The sequence below is a fragment of the Sesamum indicum genome, linkage group LG6 (genome assembly GCF_026168435.1).
Source record: "Sesamum indicum cultivar Baizhima isolate 11 linkage group LG6, ASM2616843v1, whole genome shotgun sequence".
Taxonomy (NCBI): Eukaryota; Viridiplantae; Streptophyta; class Magnoliopsida; order Lamiales; family Pedaliaceae; genus Sesamum; species Sesamum indicum.
In genome coordinates, this window is record NC_142662.1 from 25,947,221 (window position 1) to 25,963,738 (window position 16,518).

The window sequence follows — 16,518 nt, forward strand, 5'->3', positions numbered from 1 at the left end:
AAAATTGTAAGCAATAGTAATTTTTTTTCCGATTAGAGATTGAATAATACAATTTATATAAGTATTTAAATTGTGGCACACCACACACACACACAATTTATATATATTTATCCAATCAATGAATTAGGGGGACAAATGTTACATGATGAATAGTTCAGGGGGCAAAATATATTTTATCCTAAATTTGATTTAACTATGATAATGCAAGTTTAATTTATACTCAATATAATTTTGTGTTTTTATACTTATTACTTTAATTTTAAATGTTTAGATTACTTATAATTTATTTATTTTAATCTTTTTAAAATTTGAATAAAATAATTTATAATTTTATTTATTTAATTTTTAAAATACAATTATCTCGTACCTTTGGCACGGAATATTGACTAGTTTATATGTATATATTTGTTAATACAAATGTTTGCATGCTATTTTTCAACAAAATACATTTAATACACTAGTAACAAAAATGATATTACTTAACACATAATATAGATGAACGCAGAACGTATATATAAAATTTTAAAACAAACAGACACTCACAATATTTATATATCAAATATAATAAAAGATGTAACATAAGTCTATAATAAAAAATCAAAACGCACGTCCTTTATTTGCAAGCATATAATAAGTAAATAATCATAATGCAGCGAAAATCAATTTCTGTTCATTTATCTTCGCTGCCGCGGCCCTGTTTTCCTCCCTTGGACTTCTTCTCCCTCATGACATCCGGATGGTTTTCTGCGCGCATCCGGAGCGATGTGTATCCCTGCCTGCTTTGGCTTTCCTCACTTGCGCTGCTCGCTTCTCCCCGTCCTGCTGCGCGCTTACGCGAAGGGTTTGGCCTCGAAGGCTCCGCAGGCGTCTTCGGTGCTTTCTGCCCAACATTTTCGTCGCTATTGTTGGATACATTGTAAGGATGATAAGTAGTTAATTCAAATCTGGATATGTATATATTCATATATGTTGACACAATATTTCTTCAAAAATGTCAATTATGAATGTAGAGTTGCTTTGTTGTACCGTGGTTGTTCAGTTGGGAGGACGGTAACGCCTGCTGGATCAGTGTTCTGCTCGACCGCTGGTTGATCTTTCGCTTCCTTGAATTTTTTATGCAAGATTTTGGGGAAGTAGCATTCAAATTAATAAGGGATTTTCTACTTTTATATCACGGAATTATCACTTTTTATACTATAACTTTATATTTAAGTGATACTTTTTAAAAGTTATGGGACCAAATATGATAATTTCATAATTAATTAAACTAAAAGTGTAAAGGCACTTATAACCATGTGCTATTTTTTGTAAAATATCTAACGAAAAACTGTAATGAGATAAGAAAAATGCTACTTTTTAAAAGTTATGAGATAAAAAATAAGAATCCCGTAACAATAGTATCAAAAGTAAAAAAAATAAAAATAAAAAAAACTTTTCATATTACTTACTGTAACATGGTTCTTTATTTTTATTTTTTTTTATAACTGCTTATGATGAGGTTGGAAGTGTACCTGGTTTTCAGTGTTCGCTGGAGTCAAATCTGCAGAAGAAATGATAATCATCTCAGGTTGTGTTATTTTGTGATGAGGTGATCAATAATAAAATAAATAAAAATTAAGATAAATATATACGAATTATCCAAAAAAAAATCTATATATACGTTACGTGCACATAAACTAATGTAACCATGCATATTAACGTAAGCATCGAATGAAACTTTTTCTCTCTGCATAATCAATTCTTTACCATAATTGGGTGCAAAATCTTTTTGAAATCATTTATCGTCGTTTTTTGGCGGTAAAATTGCATGTTAGCGGACGTAAATTATGAGAACGTCATTTCTCTGTAATTTGTTGAAAGATTTTACTTCAACATTCAAAACAACGCTAGACAAGATGTATGTAGACATGAAAATGATACCATAGAGCAAATGTAATAAGAAAACAACTTGGTTTGAAAAAGTATGTTATTTGAAAATTTTACCTTTTCTTGCTTCGTTACTCATTTTCCACCTGCAAATTCAAATTTTTTTGAAAAACATCAAATGCATATTAGGATATGAAATGTCGAACAAAAATACTAATAATAATCGAGCGAGGATGAAATTTACCAGATTGTCTGACACAAAAAATAGTAGTCCAAAAATTAAACTAATGGAAGAGGTAAGCTTGAGGTGAATATTTGCCCTCATGAGGAGCCTATATATATAGTTATAAACATTTATTACATAGAGCACACATTGGATTTTGTGATATAACTTTAGGTATTGCTTTAATATTATTATTCAAACTTTTTTAAAGAGAAAATCCAATTAACTTTGTAAAGGAAAACAGACTTGTTTTGTTTGAGGATGCAACAAAGTATCACTTGAGTAAAATCAGTGATTTGTTATCTTGTCATCTCTTGATAATAAATACATTCAATGATACTTGCATACTTTCTGAAAATGGCTAAAGTTGGAGAAAATGTTTGTGATTTACTGAAAAATAACGAATTATATAGCGTCTTGAAGTGAGTAGATATATATAAATATTACGAACTATATATATTTACTATTTATCAATCGTTGTTGTAATATGGTAATTGTTTAAAAACGTTCCAAGTGTAGTTAACAATGAGAAGGTCGACAAAATTTGGTATAAAAAATTAACTAGCGTCTACAAAATTGTTGGTCCATATAAAAAGAAACGCCATATAGCGTAGTTCACATGATCAATTGAACGTTAAATAATGAAAGATGGTAATTGGAAAGAAACGAATAAACAAACAAATGGGATGATTAAATTTTAGAAACTATAGTAAATGTGGAATATTAAAGTGAACTCATGCGACATGCACATAACTTGATTTTAGAGTAATCGTGCTATACGATGATGGTCGTTGTTGATCTAGAGTACGAAGTTCCATAATTGCCATGCATTTTAAGAGGCCATATTTAAAATATTTAAATATTATTTATACGTATATTCAATTAATAACTCTTATTACGATCTGTCATGTAACTAATGCGATGATATCTTAATAGTTAAGTAGGTTAAATGTTCTCTTTTCTTCGACTAAGTTGAATTGAGGATTAACAACTAAGAGTTAATATTAATATTAAAACAAGTTAATGAATACGTTGTTCGCTTATAATTTAGGTTGCATGGAAGCTATGATAAAAACCAGATTTTAGGTCAAGATCTCGTATACAGAAAAAATTTACTATTTTATTGTCAATATTATTAAGTACACTATAATAGTTGTTTTTAAAATTTTATTTCTCATCTATACATGAAATATGAATTGTCAAAATGTCCTCAATTATATTTATATTTCCACAATCCGAAGATATGTTGGGGCGGGAACGTGAAAAATACATCTTTTAACACACTATTATTCTTTTTGCATTGTATACTATCAATTTGTCCCATGACATCATCTTTGAGGTCGCATATGCATATGTATAATCTTTGTCTAGCAGTTTTCACTGAAATTTGCAGAAAATACCAATAATCATTTATCCAAATAAATACAATAAATTTGTTACTATAGATTTGAACCTAAGAATAAATACCAATAGGCTTAAACGAACTCGTTTGACACTCCGTCCAGCGACAAGACTGCAAATTTACGGTTGACATAGAAAATACAAACGAAGATATTAGTAGGATTTGCTTTACACCACCAAAATCAGAATCCAGGCGCCCATATCTCAAATAATGTTGTCAAAGTGCTAAGAACAATTGTGGTTCTGTATCCCTCCATGTCCCAAACCATTCTTCTTAGGCTTGAGAGCAAATCATCGTCAGATGGTTCATGACAAGATATCCAACAGCTAAAGTGCACGTTTGATATATATGACATAAAATTCCGCCTGAATTAGATCAAGAGACCATCATTGTACATTTCACAGTAATTGTTACAACACCAACACCAGGAGATCTCTTTTCGACCTACCTGATATCAACCAGGTATGCTTTGTATATAAAAATGAAAAAGCACCTGAGGCTGAATGATGGGACGATAGAGCAACATATATGCTCCATCGTGTATATCTTTCATTCTGATCTTCGTTGGTCTTTCTGATTGTTGTAGAGAGGCAATGCCCAACGTGAACGTTTTCGCTTCCCATAACATCGCCAATAGAGCACCAATATCGTTGCGATTACGCCAAGAGGGATCGCCCATCTGTTCCACAATACTAATTCCATCAGCACAAAGTTCCCGCAGTTTTCTTGCATATATAGTACATCTTTTATTCTCTTAACAGATCTTAATAAATTTCTTTCTTCTCTTCCGGATATCAAACATCTATATCTATTATTAGTTGAAATTACCATCTTATGCACTGATCTCAAGACAAGAAAATTGATAAGCAAGACCACAGCATTGTCATTGGCACAGAGCAAGTTTAGCGTTGCAATAGTGCCTGAGCAGTAAAAGAGAAGGATTATGTTTGTTTCTTACCTGTCTAAATCAAGAACAGGGCTGTAGACAACCGCTTCCCAAGTCCTCACAATAGCATGCCAAACTGGGTTGTAATAAAGAGATTCCGAGGTCCAAAACATCCGCGTGTACGTCTCTAAGAAAATAAAAAGTATCCATGCTCCAATCTCGATCAGAATAAACTTTATGATAAACCGACCCACCACCACCATGACAAGTGAGAAGGCCACCAACCAATTGAAAAGCCTGTGGTTGTATTCTTTGATAAATAGAGATTTTGATTTCCCCAACATCTACAAGATAAACGTTACAAAGACACGCAATTGGTAAAGGTGACACAAAATCTAAGAAAGAAACAAACAACAGCATTCTTAGAAACCAAAACTGGAACTAGAAAATAGAAAGTATTGTGCTACAAAATACTTTCTTCCTTCAGTCCTATCTCTCATCCAAGCTTAGTGTCATAACTGGCTATAATTTTTCAACACTTCCCAAGTCCCATTCTCATGTTTCTACCCCCCACCTGAGTCTAATGATTTTCTAAGGACTAAGTGACAGATTAGATTTACATCACTTCTCAATTTCGAGTTTACTGCCTGTACACCCATGTATCAGAAATCTAGGGGGTAAAATAAATAAACACAATCACAGAAAAACATAGACAAGACGAAAAGATAATTCCAGACCTTCATCATCCGCATTTCATAGTTGCTTTTAGAAGGTCCTACACATTCTCTTTCAAAACTTTGGTTGCATTGAAGGAATCCTGCATTAAATTTAGCCATAGATGGAAGTCTTAGGACTTGAAGTTGGTCCATTTTTTCCTCGCATCTTATATATAGTGCCTCACACAGCTTTGAGGATTGTAATTCATTAGCCAGAACAAAGTTCTTGTATACCTGCATAGACTCATGAATAAGCACAAAACTTTCCAGGAATTATAGCAGCAAAGTTACTATTCTTAGTTTCTTACCTTCTCAATTTCTTCAACTAACTGCTCAGCTGATTTCTTGGCGTGATGACGGCCAAAATGCTGCTCATCAAAAGCTTCCATTGCTGCTTTACTAGAACCTTCATGAGCTCGCTGGAGAGACTCCTCCGATGTGGGCAAACCCAAATTACTCATACGACTACTATACAGTTTCAAACATCGCTCCAGAATACCCTTATTGAAGACCTCCACAAGGGACCCTGTTGATGGAATCTCCCCTTTATTTAGGGCCTCAAGAATCTGGAATACAAATTATCATATAGGTAAGGCCATCAAACCTAACAATTCAGGACTGCTTCTGAAAGCATTATTATCTTTATATGTTCTGTGCAAATTTGAATTGTTTTTACAAAATTATGTTTCCTATTTTTACAAAATTTTTATACTTCTAGTATAACATCTCAGGAAACAAAACGACATCAACCTGAGTATGGATGAAAAGGTGATCAGAAGCTAAATAAGTTTTAGAAGACAAGACAAAACCGGGATGGGATGGAAAACAGCACCTGCTCCAGAAAAGAAACAAATTCCTTCCCGTTGAGAGATTTACCCTGGACAATCTTTGGTCGGATGATAGACGATACAACTGTTTTCAACTGCTCCCTCTTCTTAACATATATAGAATCAAGTTCATCGTCCTTCATGTCACAAAGCTTTGTGCGTAGAAGATGGGGCTGTACCACAGGTCAGATTAGGCTATTAATTCATTCTGCTATTTTGTGGGTGCATGAATAAGTTAGCAAAAGCCTAATCTAAAACAGATAAGTCATACAAATACATCAAGCATGAAGAACAGATGAAAGCTAATAAAGTAGTAGTAGTAGTAGTATTTACTATGTGTAAATGGCAGACTATCTGTTCTCAGCTTGTTTTCTGAAATCTACTATTTTCCTGTTGAGTTACCAAAATGTTTCACCACTTAACAGCTTGAAGCACATCCTAAGAAAAAAAATTTACTCCATGATTCCTTCCATCAATCTTTGATTTTCTTGATTGACACAGAATCCTAGGAGAGGGTTCAAAGGCGGGAATATAAACCATTTTCATCCTTTTTAACTTCTGAGATCATGATTAAGAATTCTTGAGAGCCACATCATCCAAGTTAAGATTGGGTAAGTTTTTAAGGAAGGTTAATCCATTCAGGATTGGCAACATAACCCACAAGAAGATGGGCATAGGGTGTACTCCTCAATCTCGGCACTGCTATAAAACACCAACAGGCTGCAATCTGTATAACCTCAGTTGCCCACAATACTTATATTTTGATTCCTAACATAATAGAGTGCCAAAATATCTGAATCTCAAACACAGCATGGTCATTACAATTTCAAGTCATTGCTGTAGTCATCAGGACAAGCACATTTTCAACCTCCCACAACAATCTTTGTCCTTCTTAATAAATTCCATGATCCAAAGAGAAACTAAAAAGTCAAGCCACCATTTGGAGCAATAGCATTGACCACGTTTGGAGACAATTTAAAACAACAAACACAAACCTGAGGTAAGCTAAAGGCTGTGCTATTATCCCCCATGATAGCCAAAGATTCACGAATCTGGTTCACCTGAAAGCAATGACCAAAACATAGTACGAGATTTTTGGCATAAAATACTAGTGATCACTTAGGAAAATAGAGAGTGAACATACCTGATCAATATTCTTGTCCCCTGCTCAAAACAAACCCCCATGTTATTTTTGGAATCAAAGTTTATAAAGTGCCAAATACAGTATGCAGGCTGAGGAAACTGACCATTGGCATTAGGGACTCGTCGGAGAGCCTCATCAACCATTTCTTGCACTGACTTTCCTTCTGAAAACGCCGACAATGAAGTCCGTCAATAATTCAGAGAAGGATAGTGGAAACAAGTGAAAGGGGAAGATCTACAAGGAGACTCTACAACAAATACAGGCTCTTGAACAGTAAGTCCGTTGTAGGCCACAGTGTACAGACAGTAAACCAATCCCGATTAAACTATCAAGTGCCTAAAGCTTTATACAGATAATTCTAGATATACTTACGTAGAAAATCACGCTGGATTAACCATAATAACTTAGCGGGTTCAAAAGCCACATCTTGCCCCTGCACCAAAACAAAGGATAGCAAACTCAAATCTTTGAAACCTTCCTTTGTTCTCTTTTGGATAGAAAAACAAAACACAGAAAAGAGCACTAAGTATCAAAGAAATGGTAGAATTACCTTCACTCTGTTCCTCATGCCCGTGCAAGAAACAGACAACCAAAAACAGCATTAGAAGAAAAAACTGACACCAAGATGCCAAATTAAAAGTAAACCAAAAAAAAAAAAGGATGCATGTGCAAACTTGTGACTTCCAATTAACATGTGATTACAAACCTTCCATAAAATTCTTCAGCAAGCTCAACCGCGAATGATAACCGAGATATATCTGCTTCACGTATCTAAGAATAAAGCAGTACCAAAAATTAGCATCAATCTTAAATTCTTAACATAGAATGGATTATGGGCACTCATGCCAATCACAGAAACTATTCGAAGAAAAAATACGACGCTAAGATTGCACAAGCTGTCATGAAAAAAGTGAATGCAAATGGAAAATAGTAATTTATAATCATTTATATTTAATCCTTTCCATATTTTGATTTAGTGATTATAACCCTTGGGGAGAGTTATAAAATGTATAGAATACGCAACAATATTTCAAAAGCATGTAGCACAGTTTACATTTAACAGCTGAAAACCAAATAGGAACTCTTATTCATTTCCTAGGCTTTTTCAAAACTTCTAGACAAGTTAAGTTTTACCATAAGTAATGTATCCCAATGAATTCCATATATATTTCTGCTAATGACTGCGCATCACCTTTCGCATTAGAGGAGTGATTGCGTTACCTTAAGTGCATTAGTAACTAGTTACTTATCAATTAAAAAGAAAAAACATGTGTTGGTGCCCGCAACATTCCAATCTCAGCTAATGCAATCCTTCTCTGATGAAAGCCCCAGATGTTTCAATCATTTATGAGGGCATTGAAAATATTTACCCTGCCTTTTCATTATTATTAACTTTTATTGCATTACAGCCTTTCACATGAATTCTAAAATCAGCAGTGTTCAACCTGGAAACATTGATGGTTCCAACTACCTTCTCTTACTCTATGGAATGGAATAAATGACATTCATGACATACATTTTGTCTAAAAAACCATTCTCCCATGCATACAAGTCTAGGTAACCTTAGTTTTACAATTCAATAGCCCCATACTACATAATAATAGCAGGTCTGTTGACAAGAATCTTTTAATAACTGAAGTTCCTATCCAGTCCATAAATTTGTTCCTGTTTGTGCTACAAGAGGGATGATAGTTACAGGCAAAGGCACAAACCGTCTCAGGTAGATTGTATATAAGCACAGAACTCATCACAGTTGCCAGGGCAAAAATCCTGCAAATCAAGTGTTGTGAAACCATGTCAATCGGACAACAGCATTTATAAAATATTTACGCTCTCAATCACAAAGAAAATTAGACTATAAGCTCTGGCGACTTGCCTGTCATCATATACATTTGATTTCCCAATACTTTCAAATCCCTCTGTATCAAGATAGAAGACAGATGTTTTAACTCCATCAATATCCAGTTCCACTGGAGCTCCCCATACCCATATACCTATAGAAATCAATGCAAAACTTTCAGCACTATCCAAAAGGCATGTCGAATTTCCATACAAGGACTAGCCGTAATCCACAACAATCTAGCATAAACCTTTAGTTTTTGTATCGCGCATGTGCCCAACACCGAAACCTGCCAAGTTTGGAGTTAAAAGTCAGGATCAAGAACAAAAGTGCAAGAGACCAGAGTAGCAATATTTAACATGAAAAAGTAACTTGACTTCACCTTCATAACATGACAGTGATAGAAGTTGATTAAGCAGGAACGATTTTCCAGAACGATATGGACCAATAACCTGGAAATACAGTCGTAAAATGATGTCAGAGAAAAGGGTTTTGGATGTTTGAACATGACTGATGCAAACAAGATTTGCTTAGTAAGAGAAGCTTTATCTCATGCAAGCAAAACTATATCAAAGACTCCTGAATGCTGACCAACCTGATAAATCAACAAACACTTCTAGAGCACCAAGCACCACAAGACAAAACTAGTCACGCTTGTTTTATTTATTCTAAAGCTATCTAATTATTACAAAAAGGTGTAAGATGTACTTTCCCTTGTAGAAAAAAAATTGTTAAAATGACAAAGTGCATGTGAGCATGCAATCAGGGCTTACCGCAACAGCCGCTATAGGGGTGGTGATTCTCTCAATAGCTTCCAAGCCTTCTCTTGAAAGGCGGAGTTTTGTGTGGCCAGGATCCGGTTCTATAATAGGAAACCTGTGCAAAGGAAAAAGAAAATAAATGAACATACTGATATAGGGAGCATTCTTGAATACAACTGAGATAAGGCATGGGCAAATACACATATACAAACCAAATATATTAAGCATTAAGGATGACATACAAAATAAATGCATAAGAGGGGAAAACAACTAAACTAAAAAAGTTCAAATAAAACCTACCCAATGAACATAGCAATGGATGAAAACGTGATATCTTACGTCCTTCCTTTATATATCACGTCCTTCCTTTATCCTTCTTTCTCTTATTATCCGTGATACTTTGATTTCCATCAACAGTGAAATAAAAATATTCCCAGTTCTTTTAGATTCTAAGGCCTACTTTAAGTGTAATAAGTGATTGCAATCAAAAGAAGTTGAATCAAGGTAGAATTAGCACAATTTATTACCAAAAAAGCATCAACCCACCTTCCTCCGGGCCTTGGAAAAGTTCCCCTTGCGTAAAGAATGAAATTTGATCTACAAGCAATAACTAACCATTTTCGTGGACAAAACCCTAGAAATGTCTCTTTAAGTTTATAAACCTCGCCCTAGTTCTTATAGCACATGGGAAAAACAATCTCAAAGCGGCCATATATTAAATCCGCTTATTCCACGCAATATTTTGTTTTATTAGAGAAAATTGCTGAATGTAATACAGCTACAGGAAAATACAAGCATTCATCCGAAAATTTATTGCGTAAATCCACAACAACTGTAAACCAACTTCCCCGCCCCCGAAATCTATTTCAAACTATATCGTCAAAACATCGCAAGCGCTTCCAAGTAACTACGAAGTACCAGACGAAAAGAAGCCGAAAATTACAAAGCACATGAATGTGGCAATTTAAAATAAAAACAACCAATATTTCTCAAATTTCAGAGAAGGAAAAAAAAACGCATCACCAAGAAACAAGAAACATGACACACCCACATCAGAGAGGAAATGCACGTGAAACGCGACGTAAACAACTAACCGAAAGAGCAAAGAATCAGGAAACTCACGCTTGACGGAAATTTTCTATAGAGTGTGACCCAGATGCGAAAAAAGAAAGTAAAATCGACAAAACGGCGACCGGACTGAAAATCCGCATCTCCGATCCGCAACAAAGCCGTTCTCCTGGAAATGCAGCGTAGTTATCGATCGCATATGACTGTACGGGCGCCAAGAATCATTAGAGGAAGCCAAGAATGGGGGAAAAAAAGAGTTGGGAAGATTTTCAAAAGTTTCGAGGGAGAGAGAGAGAGAGAGAGAGGGTGTTGGGGATCTCAAGAACCCATGATGGTTTTCTGACGCAGATTAGAGAGCGTAAACGAGAATTAACAGTTTCATATTGAAGTTTTACTTTTTATAATTATAACTTGGGCTCTGGATCTTGAAGGTTGATGATGAGTTTTCTTGATCTGCTCAGATTTGAGGAAGACGGTAATAGGGTGTAAAGTAGAGGATTCTTACCCCTCAGGAAAGCTGACAGCAGTCCCGATTTTGGTTTTGTTATGTAATGTAGTCGCGTAACGACATTTAGCAACTTTATTTCTGGAATACCACCTTTACCATAATTGCTCTCTGTTGTAATATTTCAAATGTATTTAGAAATTTTCCATTATATTAAGCATTTATGAATTTTAAATGCCGTATATTAACATACAAATGGACCCATCTTCAATAATTTCTCATTTCATTTACTATAATTATATTTATACCCTGGACTAATGCTTTGTTTATACTACAATTTACCAAATTCCAAATTTAATACCATATCTAATTAAAAATCACAAAAAGAGCCCAAAACATTCAATTATTTTTATCATGGTTTTTCAAGAACTACCTTTGGTAGTTATTTTCTCTTACGCAATTTATTAAGTTTTTCAATATTATTTATTATCTTTCTTTGTCAATTTGTTAATAAAAAAATATTTATATTATATTTTTAGATACTTTTTAAAATTACAAAAACTAACAACACAATTTAGATAAATATTTGATTTTATTATATTTTTAAAAATGACATACATACATAAAATATGCCACAGTTACTGGTGTCAAATTTGAATTACTCTAAATGGTGGGACTAATTTTATAATTTTGTGGGACGGTGTCGACCAACCTACTGTATGCATTATTCTTTTAGGCCCATTAATGTAGTCTATACTCTTTCGCATAGGCCCAATAATTAACCTACACTTACACAACAAATAATTATATTTTTATTTTAATTTTTTGTGGGAAGTACAAAAATTAGATTGAATTAAACTTAGTGTAACTATACAATTAATAGATTTAACTGCTACAACATAAATATATATATATATACGTATATGTGTATATTTTCTTCTTGTTAAATAGAAGCCCATTTTTTTATGAGTCAAACACTATTGATTCATAATATATTTGTATAAAAGTGATGAGATACATAGCAAGTGTGATACACTTGTCATGTAATTAATCATTTTTCTTAATTTATATACCAATCACATTAGAAGTGTATTACACTTGTTATGTAATCGATTTTGATCGAACCAACCCCGATCTAGTTTAGAATTTTTCATGTATAACGAATATAATATATTTGTCATATTATTGGTATACAGTTCAAGTAAACTAATTAATTATACAATAAATGTCGTATAACTGATGTATAATTTAAAAAAAAATAGTAATTAAGCTCATGAACACTTTTAATGAAATGATTGGATTAGACCCTACTTCACTTTGGTACAAGAATTTGTTAAATGAAAAAGATGGAGAAAAAAACAAACAAACTAAAACATTGGGCCTCTTCCAATCTTCACCAATTTAGCTCTATGCAAGAACTGCTCTCGAGCACAGACCCTCACCTGCTTCATATAAGCCTCGAAACTCACCACTCCCTCCTCAATTCCTTTCTCCAACGCATACATCAAATCCTCCACTGCTAAATCACCTGCCAAACACTCCCTAATCATTTCCGACTTTCTATTCCCAGCTCCAAACGCGTCGTCTATGGGAAAACCAGCTGAATGGACTTTCAACCAATTCACCAGCCTATCGGATTCATCATACAGCTCCCTTGTTCTTCCCTTCAACTCTTTCTTTTCTTCCTGGAGTTCAAGCATCATATACTCCACAATTTCAGCTCGTTTCTTCAACTCGGATTGAAGGGCTGAAAATCTTTCGATTTCTTCTCCGTTCTTCGCCCTGATCGCCGCCATGTCGTAGTGGATCATGCAGGCGACCCGGTCCACTGCCTCCATTTTCGTGACCATCGACGGGTGGGTCGAACTCGGGGGGCCCGAATAGTGAAACGGGTGGTTGTGGGAGAAGAGCTTGATCAGACTGCGGACGAGGTCGGAGAGATTACACTTAGAAAATTGCCAGTTTAGAAGGTAGGAAGATACGGTGGCGCCGGAAGAATCAACAAACGGGTGGTGATCGTAGATGGGATGCATAACACACTCTACGTTCACATAGACAAACGGAGGCGCTTGCGGGTAGAGTTCCGGCACCCAAATGGTTACGGGCACGGGCGGGCTGGGCCGAGAAACGGGTAGGTCACCGGTAGCGTAGAGGAGTTTAACCTCAGTGCCGTCGTTGTGGGTGAAGAAACCTGTAGAGGGTCTGAGAGAAGGGAAATCCTGAAAGAGAGAAATGAGGTGTTCCCGGATGACCCATTTCTGATCCGGATCGGAGTAGGAGAGGGCAAGCGGACCAGCACAGAAGAGCGCGTCTTCGACGAAATGGATCGGGTTTGGAGAAGACATAAGGGACTGTTTGGTGAAAAGCTTTAGAAGGAGGCTAATATATGAAGAAGATGAGAGGGTGTTGGGTGGATTGGCATGCAAGACTCAAGAAAGCGATGATGGTATTAATTAAAGACTTGTTTGGGGGGACGTCAATGTTTATGTATATTTCCAGAAAGTATTTTACTGTCTTTTAGTTGTTTGTTAGTTGCAATAAAACATAAAGGAAATTTCCGACTTGTATTTTAATTTGTTCTTAAAATAAGGTACCAGTCAACATGACTTGGTCAGCATAAATTGGAGTGTTGGATTTTGGGAAAATTTTAATCCAGGTAAATTAGTTTTTTTTTTTCCCGTTATAATACATTGTTTATATATTTTATATTTATATAATATATTATAAAGCATGAAAAAATATTTATTATACACATACAGAAAATGGTTACTACAAGAGCTAATCTATACTAATATAAAAAGAAAAGCCCCTTCACACTCACAAACGACGGTTAATCATATAGCAGCACCAATTTTTTGTGAAGTAAAAAATGCCTTCATGATGAAATAACTAACTTATACAACTTTTTAAAAATTGCATTAATTGATAAATTATTTTTTTTCTTTCTTTATTGATTAATATAATGTTGGTTTATACATTTTACTTTTGTTTATAATATATTTTAAATCGTTAAATATTATTTACTATTGCATGTGGAATAACATGCCACAATAGCTAATTTCGAAGAGAAGAAATTAATTTAAGGATAAATATTAGTATTTCAAAATATTAGTATTTGTTACATACGAATAGGATAATTAAGACAACAAGGTCATGTTCAAATAGTAAGATTGGCATATGATAAACAAAGGGTTGTCCGTATGAATCATAGGAATATGGATATATATCTAATTTTAGAAAATGGAAAAAAGGGTATAATTACTTTTAGAATATATAAAGAGCTGGGATTTTATAAAATTGTGTATATATTAAATGAAATAAGAAATATGATATCTTTTTATGATCTTCGATTATAATTATTTAAGTAATAGTTTTGTGACCAAGATTGAACATTGAATGGTGACGCACATATTGGGCCCAGAATAACATAAATAGCCCAATTTTCGACCAATATTAATTAAATTGCGTACCATACTCTACCACTTTTATATGCGAAATTGCAATTATTTTTTATTTGTAGATATGGATAAGTATCATTAGGTAATTGTATTATTACTTATACTTTTTAATTGAAATGGAAATTCTCATTTCTAAATCGAATTCGATAAAATTGGGCTGAATTAGAATATGGGTACAAAATATGAAAAGATTAATTTGGGAATGATGATAAAAATTTTTGGCCCATTACAGAAAAGCCCATACTGTGCACACAATTGCGGCCCAATAATATTCAAAACATTAATTAAAATGGGAAAATGCGGCATATGCAGAAAATGAGAAGTCGCATTCAAAAGCTTGACAACTTTAGCATTTGTACTCAGTTTAGGATACTTATAGGTGGCTTGAAAAGATGGAAATCTGGAAGCAGAGATGAGAAATTATTGCACTCAAGAATAATAAATGATTTGAGATATAAAATAAATAATATGAGATCAATACTCAAATGTGCACGCATAGTTCATTTTAAATTAAAAAATTATTTATCATTTTTTAAAAATATGAATGTTAATTGAATAAATAAAAAATATTTAAAAAAATAGAAAAACGTCGGGAAAAAGTATGAAAAATAGAGAGAATAAAAAAGAGACGCAGTTGGAAAAAAAATAGAAAATAGAAAATTAATAAAAATAATTAAAAAATAAAAAATGATTGGAAATAAAGTGAAGCATCAGGATGTGGTTTCAATTCAATAAAGGTAATGATGAAGCCTGAAGAAAATTTTATACAACCAATTATAAAATTGTGTTTAGAATATTTAAAATCAAAAGTTTTAAATTTATAATAATAAACTTATACAATAATTTTAAAATATTATTATTTCATTGATGTGCGTACAAATAAACTAGCTCAAGTGGCCCAAAAAAAGAAGAAAGAAACGGAAGGACCAGGACATCCCCAGACTTGGAGACCCGGGACATCCCCGGCTTGGTCCATAATCAAAGCCCGTTAAAACATTCGACCCAAAAGGCCCACACACATGACAACCCACTTTCCCACATGGTACCTCATCAACCCAGGTGTCAACCGCCACCTTAGACCATATCAGCCCCAGAAGGACCTTCCTGATGGTTGGGACTCTTGACATGCAAGGGTTCTCCCAAGACAAAAAAGGCTGCATAAAAAAGTAAGGACTTTCTGATGGCTATGACTCTTTGTAGGCGAAGGGTCTCCCTAGAGGTGAAGTCAAAAGAAAATTTTAGTCAAATTAAATTCAAGCAAATCAAATCAATTACAAAGTAAGTGTAATACACTTTTTTTTTTATGAGATTAGTCAATTTTTCTAAATTACACGCCAATCACACGATAAATATAAATTCAAACAAACTCGATTTTAAGTTAGAATTTTAAATAAAGTGAATTCAAATATTAGCATTTGGGGAAAGGAAGCAATATCATCAACTTTGGGAGAAAAAAGAAAAGAAAAGAAGGGAAGGAAGAGATGTTGATGTTGTAATGTAGTTGAGGGGTATGATTAAAGCTACTTTTTTTGGTGCCCCTATTTTCAGGCATCTTCTTTGACCTTGCCGTGTAAGAAGGGTCATGTATCAACTGTTCCATATTTTTCTATTTAAATAAATTCTTCTACTTTGAAAATTGCTTTTTCATGCAATTAAACAACATCCAATCTCATGTCAAACAATTAAATACACATGCTAATAGTTTCTTTTATCTTAATTGCTCATATATATTTGATGCGATTAAAAAATCGAGTCTAATTGAAGTATAAAGTAATAAAATAAAATGCTAGAACAAAAAAATGGAAATGAGCGTATCATTGCGTTTTTTTTTATGTACAAGGAAGAGATTGCCATTGAATAAAACTCTAACTATGAAATTATA

The 16,518-nt window shown here is 33.9% G+C and overlaps 2 protein-coding genes across 2 annotated transcripts; both read right to left on the minus strand.

Moving 5' to 3' along the window:
* Positions 1 to 3,463: 3,463 nt before the first annotated feature.
* LOC105163325 (Guanylate-binding family protein) lies at positions 3,464 to 11,245 on the minus strand. The gene is given in 16 exon segments (XM_088882103.1): positions 3,464 to 4,170; positions 4,450 to 4,721; positions 5,115 to 5,327; positions 5,402 to 5,659; positions 5,926 to 6,093; positions 6,916 to 6,981; positions 7,065 to 7,084; positions 7,168 to 7,227; positions 7,437 to 7,529; positions 7,739 to 7,835; positions 8,777 to 8,834; positions 8,941 to 9,058; positions 9,155 to 9,193; positions 9,287 to 9,356; positions 9,678 to 9,780; positions 10,788 to 11,245. Coding segments are annotated over 16 exon segments (1,854 nt in total). The 5' UTR covers positions 10,877 to 11,245; the 3' UTR covers positions 3,464 to 4,040.
* A 1,198-nt stretch (positions 11,246 to 12,443) lies between these two features.
* LOC105163324 (Ubiquitin-conjugating enzyme/RWD-like protein) lies at positions 12,444 to 13,608 on the minus strand. The gene has a single exon (XM_011081632.3). It carries the CDS (start codon positions 13,521 to 13,523, stop codon positions 12,546 to 12,548), a length of 978 nt encoding a protein of 325 aa, XP_011079934.1. The 5' UTR covers positions 13,524 to 13,608; the 3' UTR covers positions 12,444 to 12,545.
* Positions 13,609 to 16,518: the final 2,910 nt, after the last annotated feature.

Bases quoted from the DNA above. Each gene is read 5' to 3' on its own strand.
- LOC105163324 (XM_011081632.3), bottom strand. From the start codon at position 13,523: ATGTCTTCTCCAAACCCGATCCATTTCGTCGAAGACGCGCTCTTCTGT.